Source organism: Corvus moneduloides, chromosome 1 (assembly GCF_009650955.1).
Source record: "Corvus moneduloides isolate bCorMon1 chromosome 1, bCorMon1.pri, whole genome shotgun sequence".
NCBI classification, from domain to species: Eukaryota; Metazoa; Chordata; class Aves; order Passeriformes; family Corvidae; genus Corvus; species Corvus moneduloides.
This window is the reverse complement of record NC_045476.1, coordinates 92358859-92372709: the sequence shown is the minus strand read 5'-3', so window position 1 is coordinate 92372709 and position 13851 is coordinate 92358859. Positions and strand designations below refer to the sequence as shown.

The 13851-nt window shown below is 44.8% G+C and overlaps 1 protein-coding gene across 1 annotated transcript in view; it reads left to right on the top strand.

Annotated features, from left to right (window-relative positions):
- The first annotated feature begins 2244 nt into the window (after nt 1-2244).
- LOC116448427 (protein cordon-bleu-like) overlaps nt 2245-13851 on the top strand; it is a 116372-nt gene continuing 104765 nt past the window's right edge. The window contains exons 1-2 of the mRNA XM_032118752.1: nt 2245-3044; nt 5173-5235. Of these exons, the coding sequence (XP_031974643.1) occupies nt 2995-3044; nt 5173-5235 (113 nt within the window). The 5' untranslated portion in view covers nt 2245-2994. The remainder of the gene's footprint in view (nt 3045-5172; nt 5236-13851) is intronic.

Genomic DNA, 13851 nt, shown 5'->3' with positions numbered 1-13851 from the left:
ACAAAATGGTAGGGAAAACAAATGTTGGGGAAAAAAAGAGAAAGCATGGAAGAATAAGCATGTAATCAATACCCAATCTTTAAAACAAAATCCCCAAAATTCTACAGTTCTTACACTCAAGGCTGTGTCAGTGTATTATAGAGATCAGCTTCAGTCTGGGTTATGTGGCTGTCTGCTGTGTCCACTTTTAGCCACATTTAAAATAACCCAGTTTTAATGTCCTGATGGCTGTGCTGTTCACAGAAATTCCTCTTGCTCTATTCACATCGTGGGTTTAAACCATTTCCCTGCCTCTTTTAATGTACATCACATTCCTCACCCTGCACACGTGCTCTGAAATACACTCTTAGGCAAAAGGAGCCTCCCTTTCCAGAGTATTTTTACATGGCATGACGGTGCTCGATCTGCCCTGTGGCTCCTGATTGTCGGCGCTGGGCCAGGACTGCATCACGCACCCGCTCGTCTGCAGTGCTGCTCCATCCCTCTCTCCACCACTTTCCAGAGCATGCCACAGTTTTAAGGCAGAAGTGAACGGTCAAGCAGGGGTTTCTTCAGCAGCCTTTTCCATGCAGGGGGTGGGCAAGAGTGTCTAGTTTTCTTCACCACACTCATGATGCTTAGTTCTAGGTCTTAAGGCCAAAAACCCACTAAACTCTTCCCTGACTTCAGTAAATTTTGGGAGACAAAAGGAAAAAATCTCTGAAGGGATCTTTCTTCCAAAACAGACTGGGTTGAGGGATAGCAAGACAAAGGAAAAGCTTCAGTATTTCTACATATACAAAAGACAATTACCCAATAATTCAGAAATAGCATGAACTACCTCAGCAAAAACTACATAAATCTGTATCCATATCCATATCCACATGCTCTTTCAGATGGATTGTCACGTTTTAGTATCTCTTTTGGTTCTTTCTTTGTAATCCTCAATTCACATCAGAGACGTTTTACACACATGTCTCTAAAATGATGAAGAAAACCAAAATCACTGTTCCAAAACCCCCAGGTTGTCCAGGGCAGGAACTGTCTTTGCTCTCTTGCAGATGCCGTGCAAGTGCAGTTTGGCACTGAGTCTCAAAGGAGGTTTCTCGGCACCACACAAAACAAGTAAGAAGAACAAAAGATGAAGCAGAAACTCATGGGCAATTTGCTGCATGACTAAGGGCAGATCCAAGCACCCTTGCTCCTTGTTCTCCCTTGAGTGCCCCACTCATCAAACCACAGTGCCTTTCTGAAGCAAATTCAGCCTCTTCAGTGGTATCTGATAATGTTATAGACCAGCAATGACACGATATTTGTTCAAAACTACTGAATGTTTTTATCTGTTATTTCGACATGTTCCTCTAAAATGCATATCCTTTGCTCTCAGCTATTTCAGGTTCCTAACAAAAACAATAGGACATGTAGGGCCTAAACAAATAGCTCCCAAAACAAATTTCTGAAGAATGGGTGCTCTGGGACTTAAGGAAAAGGCTTAGCAAGCCCTGAAAATCTAACTTACTACCTCTTTTTTTCCTTTTCACTATGAGTAGCAAAGTAAAAGATTTTTGTGAGCTTGAGGCTACACAACTCCAATTGCTATAACAACATAGCAAGGAATTTTACAATTGTACAGTAAGTCAACTCTCTTACAGGGACTAATGCTTAAATTGCAACTTCTAGATTGCTTAAAATGGGAAAAAGCCTTTTGTGGTTAAAAAATGTTTGCTATTAGCTGAACCTAACCACAATAACTAACTTCTATTCACAATTTTTTCCCGCTATAAATTTGGGGTTGGTTTTTTTGCTTTGGTTTTTAGGCTCAAACCTGGTTTCTGATTTTAGGATGGTTCTCAAACAGCTAAATCATTAAAAAGAGATTATGTGTTAGACTAGAGAAAAGGCTTGGTTAACTGGTGCATGTTAGCTAGTGCTGAGCTAATTTTAAGCTCTTTTTGCTACCTTATAAACAAATTCTTTGGTATTAGACTTGTCTTACTAGATTCCTTACGTGTTCAGTTACGTTTACACTATAAACTCAAATTCCTGAAATATTGCAGGCCAGTTTTAGCAGAAGAAAAATGTAGCCTTATAGGTTTGATTCAGTAATACTACTAGCAGTAAAGGTGAAGAAAAATAGGAATAGGGTTCTGAAAACAATACAAAGGCATAAATGTGAAATTGCACTGCTGAATAATTGATCTTTATTTTTTATTTGTAAAGGCCTGAACTATTTTACAGCAAGGATTTTGTCATCCAAATGACTTGATTTTCTTAGAAAATATATTGAAGAGGCCCATTGGAACAGAGATGAAGCTCTACAAACAGGAAAGGGTTAAAGCAGAACATGCCAATCTCACAGACATTTTATGAGACTGGCAAATACTCATATAGCCCCTCTCCAAACCAATGCCCTTTGCCCAAACAAAGGAGCATAGCACCCCGATTGTGGGGATTACAATACACACTAGAAATAGCCCCTTTGCCCTTTTTAAGAGGGACACGCAGTGCCAAGCAGCCTAGAGAAAAACAGATTCCCAAGTTGTATCACACAGTGTGCTCCTCACATTTCACTCAGCTTTTCCATCAGATATATGCGACTAAACAATGGGGGACATGGGCACTTGGCCCTGCTGGTGCTCTGGGGATGCAAGATCATGAGTTTGGTAATTAATAGGTTTTCACTCTTTTGATGTGCTATACAAAAAGAAGGGAACATAATAAGCAAATACTAGTTTGATATTTTGTATTTTACACCACTGCTCAGGTAGAAGTTACAGCTGAGGCAAGAGAAGTTCTTTTGGTGTAGTTTACTAATGATGCAGATGGGGAAAGGTTTTGGTGTTTCTGCAGAGGTTTTTGTGCCTGTGCAGCTTTAGCAACTGTTCTAGAATAGGGAAGAGTTCATTAAGACAGGAGTCTTAAAAAGGAGAGATGAAAAATGGCTGAATACTTGATGAGCAGAGCTGTGAAATCAAGTTCCCATGATTTAATAGATGACCATTCATTCCTGGAGCTATGGAAACTGACAGCGTGCAGCGACTGAACCAATCCACATGCAAAATAAGGTATGTAACCTAGCCTATTTATTTTCATAAAGGCACAAATTAAGATCGTACATGTGGCTCATTACCGTGGCATGTGGCTCAGATGACCGGGGTAATTACTGAACTGTGGTGACTCAGTCAACTTCGACCCACGGTAACAGGGAAATTAGAGATCAATGTTTTGCTTCTGCAAATTAGTATTTTTGTTTCTCTACATACAGCTAGGGCAGGCAGCTGCCTCCTGAAGGCTGGCTGTACATGGGGGGTTGGAGAAAAGGAAACAGAAGCCAGCATTCTCGAATCCCTGCTGAGGAGTTGGGAATTAAGGGGAGACTACAGGATGTCAAAGTGAGAGAAGATAAGGATGACTATAGCACAAGAAGTATTCTGTTATACACTGGGGTAAATACATAGAAACTGGTATTTTGATCATAATGCAAAAGCCTTGGTAGACAAAGCTGGGCATTTACAGTGATCTTCCACTCATGTAGTACAGAAAGATAAGCATATCTTTTCTGTTACTTGCAAATTAATACAATGTCTGAATGTTTCAAAGTATTTTCAATCTGCCTGGGATGGGGTTTTTTTGCACATGGCAATGCCATCAGCCACATGCAGCTTCTGACCCAGATTTGCCAAGTCTTACTTGCTGAGGAAGAAACTCACTTTTGGAGCCAGAGAAGCTGCTTGCATTTACTCAGTGTGGTTACTGAGCTGGGCAAGACACTTTCTGATGGGCAGAATATGCAGAAATACGACCTCAAGACTAAAGAGATGGAAGGGTTTGGAGAAAGGGGAGACCATAAAGCAGAACCTGTGTGACTATCACCAAGGCAGCCAGGTAAAAAGCCAAGCTAGGCAGCAGCTCAGTTCCTCACTCGAGTTTCGTCCTGTAACTTCACTCAGCCTGCGTGCTCCTGTCTCCTGGTCCCTATGTTGGCTGCTGTCCTGACCTGTTTGTTGTCTCTGCCGTCCTCAAAGCAAGGTGGCACAAACGGAGAGGAGCAGAGAAACTCCTCAAATACTTGCGGAAGCCAGGCTGCCCAACGCCAGGCGCGCCGGGCTGCGGACACACACAGCAATAGTGACAGCCAGACTCGCCCGCCTCCAGGCTTGTTCTGCTTTCACACACAGGTGTAGCAGTCGATATTCTGGGGAAAAGGCGTGAGGGGGGATATTCCTGAAACAGCACACACAGATTTTAACGCGATGCCCACGTTTCCATGAAGACCGCACCGTTGGGCGTCTCGCACCGCCGGAACAGTGGGACTGCCCTCCCCGTGCTGGGCTCGTTCCGCAGCAGGAAAACCCCGGGGAAGCCCGCCTTGCCATGCCACGGCCCTCCAGCCCCTCTCCCTGAGCAAAGCCGCTCGCAATTTTAAGAGCTGTTCGTGCTGCCTCCAAGAGAAGAAAAATTATCTGTATGAACAGAGGTGACGAGAAACAGGCCGTAGCTGGCAGAGCCAGGGTTAGGCAGGGTGTGAGGCTGAGGAAAAGCCTCCACTTCCCGCGGGGCTCAGTCTCGGGCACAGTTGCCTCACAAGCACTGGGTTTGCCAAGGCGGTGGCAAAAGAGGCGGAGGAGGGTCCTGGGAGCTGGCGCTGGCGGGGATGTTTATCGCTCCTCTCTCCCGCCTGTTACCCCATCCCCTCCTCTCCCTCCCACGCCGTGGCGTAGGCGGCGTGGGCAGCCCCCCTGGCAGTGCCCGCGGGGGCAGCCGCCGTGTTCGCGTTTGTGCCGGGCAGTCACATGGAAACCGGTCCGCAGCGCCCCCGCACTCCCGCGCCGCCCGGGCAGCGGCCAGCCGAGCCCCGCCGCGCCGGGAGCTCCGCCGCCTGACGCCCGCCCCGCCGTGCCCGGCTGCGGTCTGCCCGGGAGGCGCGGGTGTCGGAGCCCGCGGCGCGGCGTGGCTTCCCTGCCGGCCCGGTAAGGCGGGTGGGGGCCACCTCGGCAACACATCCCCGCCCGCGGCCGGGCTGGGCAGCCGGGGGCGGCGGCGGCCCGGGCAGTGCCGCCCGGTGGCGGGGCGGGGAGCGGGGGAGGTGGGGGCGAGGGCGGCTCTCACTCCTGTACTCTTCTCTCTTCCCTCCCTCTCGGTACCCCCGCCTCCGACCTTCGCTGCTGCTGGGATCGCCCGTCCTCTGAGAAGTGCCGAGGGGGGCCCGGCCATGGAGACCCTCGTGCGCCCCGGGGCCAGCAAGCCCCCCACCGGGTAAGCTCCCGCCGGGACCCGGGCCGGACCGGCCGCCGCTCCCCTCCACGGGCGGGAGTGGCTCCGGACGGCGACAGCGGCCGTGCTGGTCGGCGGGCCGCGGTGCCTTCCCTCCGTCCCGCCTGTCTCGCTTCCCTCCGGGGCGCCGAGCTCGGAGCGGCGCGCAGGTGTCGCCGCCCGGCCCGCTCGGAGCACAGCCCGGGGACGGAGAGGGCACGGCGGGGAGCAGGGGGCGGCTGGGCGGTGAGCTCGGGTGCAGAAAGGTCAGGAGCGGGAGAAAGTGCCTGTTTCGCCTTTGCCCTGCGGGAGGGGCGCCTCGGCCCGTCTGCCGGCGCTGCCCCTCCGGCTGCGAGGCCGGAGAGCCGGTTCGGGGCTTGTTCCCTTCGGGGGGTGATTGGGGGCGGCCCTGCAGGACGAAGGGCAGCCGCTGCTTGCAGCTGCCGACCCGGGCCACCGGGTCTGGTAGGGACGCTGGCGGGGAGGGAGCCGGGGCCGCGGCGGGGCTCGGGGCGGACCCGTCCGGCCGAGGGTCCGGGGAGCCCCCGCGGCCGCAGAGGTTCTCGCCCATACGCCCGTCTGCCCGAGCGCCAGGACGCAGCTGCCAAAAGCCTTTGAAAGGTTTATTCAGCCGTCTCAGCCCCAGCGCACTGCCGCGGCAGAGGAAGGAAGAGCGCTGCCAACCGCGAATTAAAAGTGCCCAAAATTGTCCGAGGTTGGTGGGAGACCGCGGTGACTACTCCCAGTGCCTCCTGCCTTTGGTGACAGGCACCGCTCTCGCAGCACTATTGCTAAGTAGCGGTCAGCCCGAGTGCAAACCGCGGGAGGGTTTGGGGTTTTTCACGGGAAGAGACGAGTAGAAGATATGCCAACAGTGGAATTTATTAGTCCATTAATTAAACGACGAGAACAGCACCACGATGAGGTCCTAAGTGATCTCTTTTGTCAGAGCAAAAGCTGGGCAAGTTTTAAGAGCTGTGCTGTCTGCTCGCTGCAATTTACTGCTCTATTTCACACTGTCTGGACAGACTGAAAGAGACTGTGATTGCTTCAGCAGCTTTTTTATTTTTAGTTCTAATGTTTATGTCATAAATTTATTTTCAACAAAGTAGGAAACAGCTCTAAAGTACATGCTAGTGGGCTACAGTAGTTCTGTTCAGTTTCGTTTCCTTAGTTTGTGATTAATAGGGAACGTTGTAGTGCCTAACACAGAAAGTAGTACAGGGAGCAATGAGTGAAGAAAAGATGCCACTGCTAGTGCTGTCATGATGAAACAGTGTGTGCCATGTTTTTTTTAACTTGCAGAGTATGATATAGCTTGGTGCTCTTTTTGTAAATAAAATGCTTAATTCCAGCTGAAAATGAGGCTGTTTGATCGTGACCTTTTAGGCTAACCTTCCAGGAAAAGTGGTAGATGTAAGGTGCCTCCCCTCTCTGTATTTAGTTGATGTAACAGTACAGCTGCTTTCTAAAATTCTGATGAAGGGGAGATTTATGGTGCCAATTTACATGTGTGCTTTGAAGAGTAATTCAGATGCAGTGCTGATTAAAAATTTGTCTCGAGTGCTAGGTTTCCAAGCATTCATTAAAAAAAATCAATTTGTAATGGGAACACATGTCATTGGTGCATCTCAGAGATGACCAGTGGGGTCTGGGGGCATTTCTGAACAAAACTTCTGAATCTTTTGTAACCAGTTTCATCTGAGTAAACTTGTCCACAGCCAGACTCGGATATCACATATATGAACAGAAGTTACAGTAACTGCATTAACTTCAGTCATATTGCTGCGGACACAGCTCAAGGAGATGAGTCCAATCATAGGGTGCAGATGCACTGGTGATATTGTAGAACAAAGTGTGTGGGTGCTAATCCGCTCATGTGGAAGCTGATGGCCACACTGTCGTGTGCACCAAGGGGTGACTGGCTGTTTCATCTGAGCTCATTTCAGCTGTGAATTACTTCATGTTGCCTTTTTTTGCAAGTCAGACCTTCCCAGCCTGGATGTGTCTGTGCCATTAGCAGGGGACTTCGCTGGATGGTTCATAATTCCCTGAGTTGCTATCATCCATATTAGACACCAGTGGATGTTTGGTCCCTAATCAGATTTTACTCACTCAGTGATGAAATCTGCTAGAGTCAGGAAAGTGCAGCAAGAGCACAGCTTTGTTTGTCCTTTTGGTTTCCATGTGAATCCAGACATGAGCTGCATCTATGGAGCATGACTGGGGACCTCTGGCTGTTAAGGCAGTTGTGACAGAAATACCTTCCTTTCATGGCAGAAGACGTGCTATACACGTTTCCAGCTTACTGATTGGCTTATCTTGAAGTTATGAAAGGGAGGTTAAAATGACCATAACTTCACAATTTTAAACAAAATTTAGGCAGAGCTGCTTTGTCTCTATGTAAATCATTAACAGGAACATTATGACCTTCCCTTGTTAAACAGTGAACAAATTTAATGTGTCACTTGATGCAGAGTAGAGCAGCTCTGCTGTGTGCTTACACAGATAAATTGACTATATGTGTTCCATGGCACAGTTCCTTGAAAATTACGCATTTAAAAGTAGGATACTGCTGTGGGTTTTTTTGTTTTAAATGGCAAAGGAAAAACTGCAGTTTGTGCTGGTGTTGCAAGGGTTTTCCCATTTTTCAGTTTAAAAAATAATTGTAGACTTCAGAACCAATAATTTTATTATTACTGATTGTTAGGTATGAGTTTTTTAAAAGCTTTACCAAGTTCATAATCCTTTATTTAATGAACATTTGTTTTAGTTTACAGAAGTGAACTTAAGACAATCAGTAGCAGCAGAAACTAGGATTTACTCTCTGATTATGCAATGGATACTAAAAGGCAGAAATACACTTGTTAAGTATCAAGTATCTTTTTGTCTGTATCTGCTCTTATTTCATTAGGGAGAGCAGAGAGAAGCTTCTCTGGGTGTCTGGTTGGTTTCTTTTTTGACCACAATATGGCATAACAGACATACACTGGTCATAAGCGGCACTGCAGGCTGGGCTCAAGCCTAAAGTGAGAACTTGCAGGATCAGTTCTGTCTTCTCTGTTAGGAACCTTGCAAAGAGCAGCGCATCTTCCCTGGCCGCTGAAGGCATCTCCATCTCCCACACAAGCCAGCAGTTTATGGGTCTATCTCCGTGCCTGTGTCTGAGCACAGAAAAGCTGCCTCTGGAGCCTGGCAAATGTGGGGAAAGCCTCTATGTTAAACTGGACGTATGAGTGCTTTCTTTTAGTAGGACCTTTATTTTCTGTGCTTCAGCCTCCTTCCCTATCTCACAGGGACTTACAGTACTAACAAATACAGGCATATCTTAGCACACCTGCTTTGGAGTGACTTGCCTGCTGGATTGAAGTGTCCCTTCAGATAAAGGATGTGAAACATCCGTAATGCTTACATGCAGAACCTGGGAGAGCAAACCCCCAGCTACAGAGAAAGTTGCACATCTCAGCTTGTTGAAACCCTTTCTTACTATTCTATGACTACTACACATAGTTAAGCAGGTTACTTTGTGAAACTGCATAAACAGCTTTAAGAAAGATATTATTATTGTGTTTAGGGTTTTAGTTTCTTGTCTAGAAAGGCCTGGAGAGCACTGTTGTGTACAGAACACCTATTATTAGTCTGTGTAATACTAGTTACATCATACTCTAGCTCACCTCCAGGTGTTGCAAGATTTAGGGTAAAAAGAAACAACAGAGTAATTAGTTTTTGATTGTAGAACTGAGAAATTTGTATGTTTTCTTGTTTTGTATTTATATGAGATTTCTGTGTAATGTGCAGAGTACTGGATGGCAAAGGGCAATGACTGCAAGTAGAAATATAGAGTAGCAGTGTGGTAAAATCACAGAGTGGTTTGGATTGAAAGGGCCCTTAAAGATAGCTCTTCTGCCGTAGGCAGGGACACCTTCCACTAGACCAGGTTGCCCATCCAGTCTGATCTTGAACACTGGCAGGGATGGGGTATGCCCAGCTTCTCTGGGCAACTTGTTCCACTGTCTCATCACCCTCATGGTAAAAAGTTTCTTCCTAATACCTCATCTAAACCTACCCTCGTTAAGCTTAAAGCCATTCCCCCGTGTTCTATCCCTGCATGGTAGCAACTTTCAAGATTGCTGCCTTGACCAGTTGCAAGACTGACACTTTTGCTTTTGGGTTTGGCCTTCACATTGTGTCCCTATTTGTATCTGCACCACTCCTGCACAGTTCCATCGACACTTCTTATGTGTCTACCTGAGACAGGGAGCTTCCCTGTGATGCATTTTTCTGGCACCACAGTCAACATTAACCCTACCTTCCTCCCAGTCTGGGTCCAAAGTATTTCTTTCTGTGTCAGTGGAGGTACATCACATTAAATAAAACCCTGGTAGTAATGACAGAAGAATTGCACTTGCTATTGCATAGAATGAAACAGGGCAATTTTTTCTGTGTTTTGCACCTCCATATGAATGTAACTGTTGAGCTAATATACTGTAACATTTGTATTTTCAGTCATGACTAGTATCTCAGGATTGCTGAAGATAAGGATACTAATTGTAAGAGTAAGCCAAATGGCGAGATAAATGCAATGCAATCCAGCCCTGACAGCTGTTCTTTATGAAGTCCAGGTTCTGATTTCTCGTATCTTACTTTTCCTTTTCTTTTCACCTTTTCCTTTCTTTCAGAAATCTGCCAGAGTAGAGAATGAAGGTGTTATAAAATCTCTTTCATTTCTGGACTGTGTAGAATATTCAGGATTTTGTTTTGACTTTCCCCATCTCCCAGCTGTCTCTCATTATATTCTTCCTATGGAATCTTTTATATTTTTTCATCTTGCTATTTTATGCCACTCCTGCCACCATTACATGAAATTGAACCTTCTGTTTTTTACTGTCACCTGTCTCAGTTGTTGTTCATGTTCTTTCCCTTGTAATTTCAGGTTCATTTTTCTTCAGGTTTTGCTCCTGTAAATTTACATCTTGGTCAAATTGCTAGTCTTCATGGAATCACTTCACTGCTCTACAGGAGGTAGCACTACATTTTGATAGGACAGATTTTACTTCCCAGGCCATCTGGGCTGGCTACACCAGTAACAGTCAATTTCAGGAGACTGCACTAGAGAAGGAGGTGTTAATTACAGTTTCAAGTGTTCTCATGGGTACACTTTTAGATGATGTTGACCCTTAAAGAAAAACAACTTCCTAAATATTTATATTGAAGTCAGTTCAGTAAATACATGGCTGCTTTGTGTGTAGTTAATCGTGCTGGAAAAGTGGTATATTTCTTTTTGGCAAGTAATTCAGATCCCAATGCATGCTTATGGCCAGAATGAAAGGAATTTGTTTTCCCTTCAAAGGAATGAGAGTTCTCTTGAATATGTGTATTTATTCTTAATCATCTGTCCTTGTGTAGACTTCTATTGTCACAGACTTGAATTATATTACAAGCATTTATGAAGACTTCCTAACAATATTCATTTGGCTTAAAGAAATACATGTAGAAAACCCCACAATAGCCAAAACTGTGAACACATTTATATGACCAGCTCCAAAAGCAGCCAGGAGGCCTGTGACAGAGTTAGGGAAGTACCTCACTTCTCCTGAATCGCAATTCAGTGCCTTAACAAGTATTCCCCTGTGTCTGGGCTTCAGCTACTCTGTTAGCATCAGCAAACACTTGATTTTCTGGCAAGGACTGTGTTCTGTATACTGCAGCTTTTTGTGTTGCTCTGGCATTGTGATTTCCATGAAAATTGACAGTTTTCACACTTTAATGCTGCTTCTAAGAGACTGACAGGCCTTTAGAAATTGTTTTTTCCATAGTGGGTTAAGCCAGTTCCTGCATAAGAAACTGGGAATTGAAAAAGACTTATAATCCGCATTTCCAGCTAAAATTATGATTTAAAGGTCTTTTAAAAATGGCTGCATTTACAGGTGATGGAAATTACAACCCTTATTAATCCTCTTAATATAGAGAGTCTTTCTGGAGCTGTTAGTTGTCCAGTGAGCCAAGCTGCTTATCATTAAATAAATGATGCTGGGAATAGTGTATTGTTGTCATAGCTTCAGTGTGAGAGTGTCAGTGATGAGGCAGGGACTTAACCCATGCTAAGGAGCAAGTCACAAAGCTGTGTGGCAGGGCTGTGCTCTGATGGCACTGATGCACAGCATCTCATACCCACTTTAGTCCTCTCATACCAGAAATGATGTATTTTCAGTTTCATTAATCCCTCAGATAACAGGCTGCCTCAGGTGCTGTGCATTTGTGCAGAGGAGTTGTCATAACCAGAGAAATGGGAAAGAAAATGGATTGAGAATGGGTTGTCTGTCTTATGTTCTTTTGTTCTTACTATAGCTTCCAGATTCAGAGTGTCTATGGGACCAAAAATGTAATTTCTTATTCCTGTAAATTCAACCTGATATTTGGATGTTAAGCTGTGTTTTGTGTGTTTCTTGGGATGTGTTGTATGGAAGAGAGTTGTCAGTCTCCTTTATAGTTTCAGAAATGAAATGTGAGTTACAAAACTTTCCCTAGTAGTCAAAAAATGCAACCGGGGTACACATTTTTTTTTGACACGGTGAGCATCCTTAAAGCAGGTAGGAAAGGTGGAAATGAAGTGGTGTAGTCTGGCCTAAGGTACTTGCAGATGTACAGTAGACAGACTGCATTTTCAGGTTTGGTTCTGTGTTCTCCAGTGTCTTGTTTTATTAAAGGTGGTTGACCTGTGCGTAAGTATTTAAGGCTGGTCTGTGAGCTGTCCTGTCTCTTTCTCTCTCAGTGTTGCTGTGTTGTTTGTGAACAGCTCAGTAAGGTGTGATGGAGAGTCCCTCACCTAAGTAATCATCAGCCATGTAATTAGGGAACTCTCCTACAGAGATCTTGCGTTACTTGGCAAAGGAAGGGCTGAGGATTTAACCTGCAGTAGCTTTTACTACACTGTATTGCCGGGACCACCCCACAGCCTGGAGTCCTCCTTTTTCCTTTATGTGGGAAGCCAGACAGATGCAAGCCTCAGTATTCCTGAAGCTGCTGTTTTCCTGTTGGTGTTTCTGTAGCCAGCTCTTAATAGTGACTCAAAGGCTAGAGAAAATAGGATCTTCCTCAGCCATGCTGGTGTTGTGGTGCTAACAGTGAAAACTTCCTTTGTTCAAAAAAATAAACAGGTAACATGCAAAATCATCCCTCTAACATGGAGCTTGAGCAAGAGAATTACATTTTATATTATCAGTGTTCTAAATATAGCCATACTGTAAGGTTCCAACAGCAAGTACCAATCCAAAAGTACTTAATCAGATAAGTGTTATTTAACGTTTTCACCAAGAGTGACTAACAAGCAGTGTGTTTCTCTTTTTGCCATGCCTGCTTTCCTTTCCTGTGTGTTGGGCTTTATTTAAATAAAATGCCTGCTGATCTCATTGACTGTTACTGAGGTGTTACAGTGAAGTAGCGCCAAAACTGTTGGTTTTCAGTAATCAAAGATTAATGACTTTGGATTTTTTTTGAAGACCATACAAATAGAGATTTAAAATGGGTAACATTAATGGTTGATGAGATGCTTTCTGAATTTTCAAGCATTGTTCCAATAAACATATTTGTTACCCTTCACAGTCAGATGATATAAAACCTCTTTACATTAGTCCTTTTTGGTAAATATTTCAGTGGGTTAGACTAAAGAGCAATAAAATTCAAGGGCCTGAGTACAAATGCACTCTTGATGATCAGATGTTGCCATCTCCAAAGTCTGACGGTCATTCCTGTTAGTCTGCTGGTCCCCTTTTCTCTGAAAAGGCAGGGTTCTTTTTTGGGGGGGGAGGGGTGGGGGCAGTGGGGCAATGTTTCTTCTTGGTTATTTGTGTTATGTGATGCCAGGACATGGTGTGGTGGTGGTGTGAGCAAGAGTTTGTCCTTTGAGGCTGTGTGGAGATCTCCCTGCTGTAGTATATGTAAATCTGCCAGTTACAGAATCATCTCGATCAAGGCTGACATCTCCAGGGACACAAGAGGAAAGCTTTGTTTTAGATTATCTAGATGACTTTTGTTTTAAAAGCTCATTTCTTCCTTCTTGCCCCATGCATCCCACAGTTGGCATTCTCCAGTGCTCACCCTGGAGATTTGTTGGGTGCAGCAGTTTTCTGATGTAGGAGAAAATAAACTAGTGAATTCTGCTCAAACCCTTTAAAGCACTCATCTTTTACTTTTGTTGTGTAGAGTTATTTTGTGTTTGATAAAAACTACTTTTTCCCTGCATTAGTAGGTTCCAAAAGATAAATAAAAACTCAAAGTTACTTTACAAAAAAAATATTATTTAATTTTTTTCTTAGTTATGTGCTTAGATGACTTTCCTTTCTGCATTTTTCTTTTTATGTTTGAGGTCAGCATCTTGCATAGGCAGCAAAAATATTGCCTAGGTAAATACATCAAGCATGGCATGTCTGATCTTACTGTGCACAGGACGTGTATTTCCCCTCCTGTTTTTGTCTGAGTTTGCCAGGAGGGGAGTCTCCAAAATCAATAAACAGTTTCAGACAAATTGAAAGAAAAAACGTTTTCTGTGCTTTTCTTCAATATCTGCTCCTGTGGCAGTGCTTTATTTCTAAACGTCTCAGCAATGGTTCAGGATGTTGA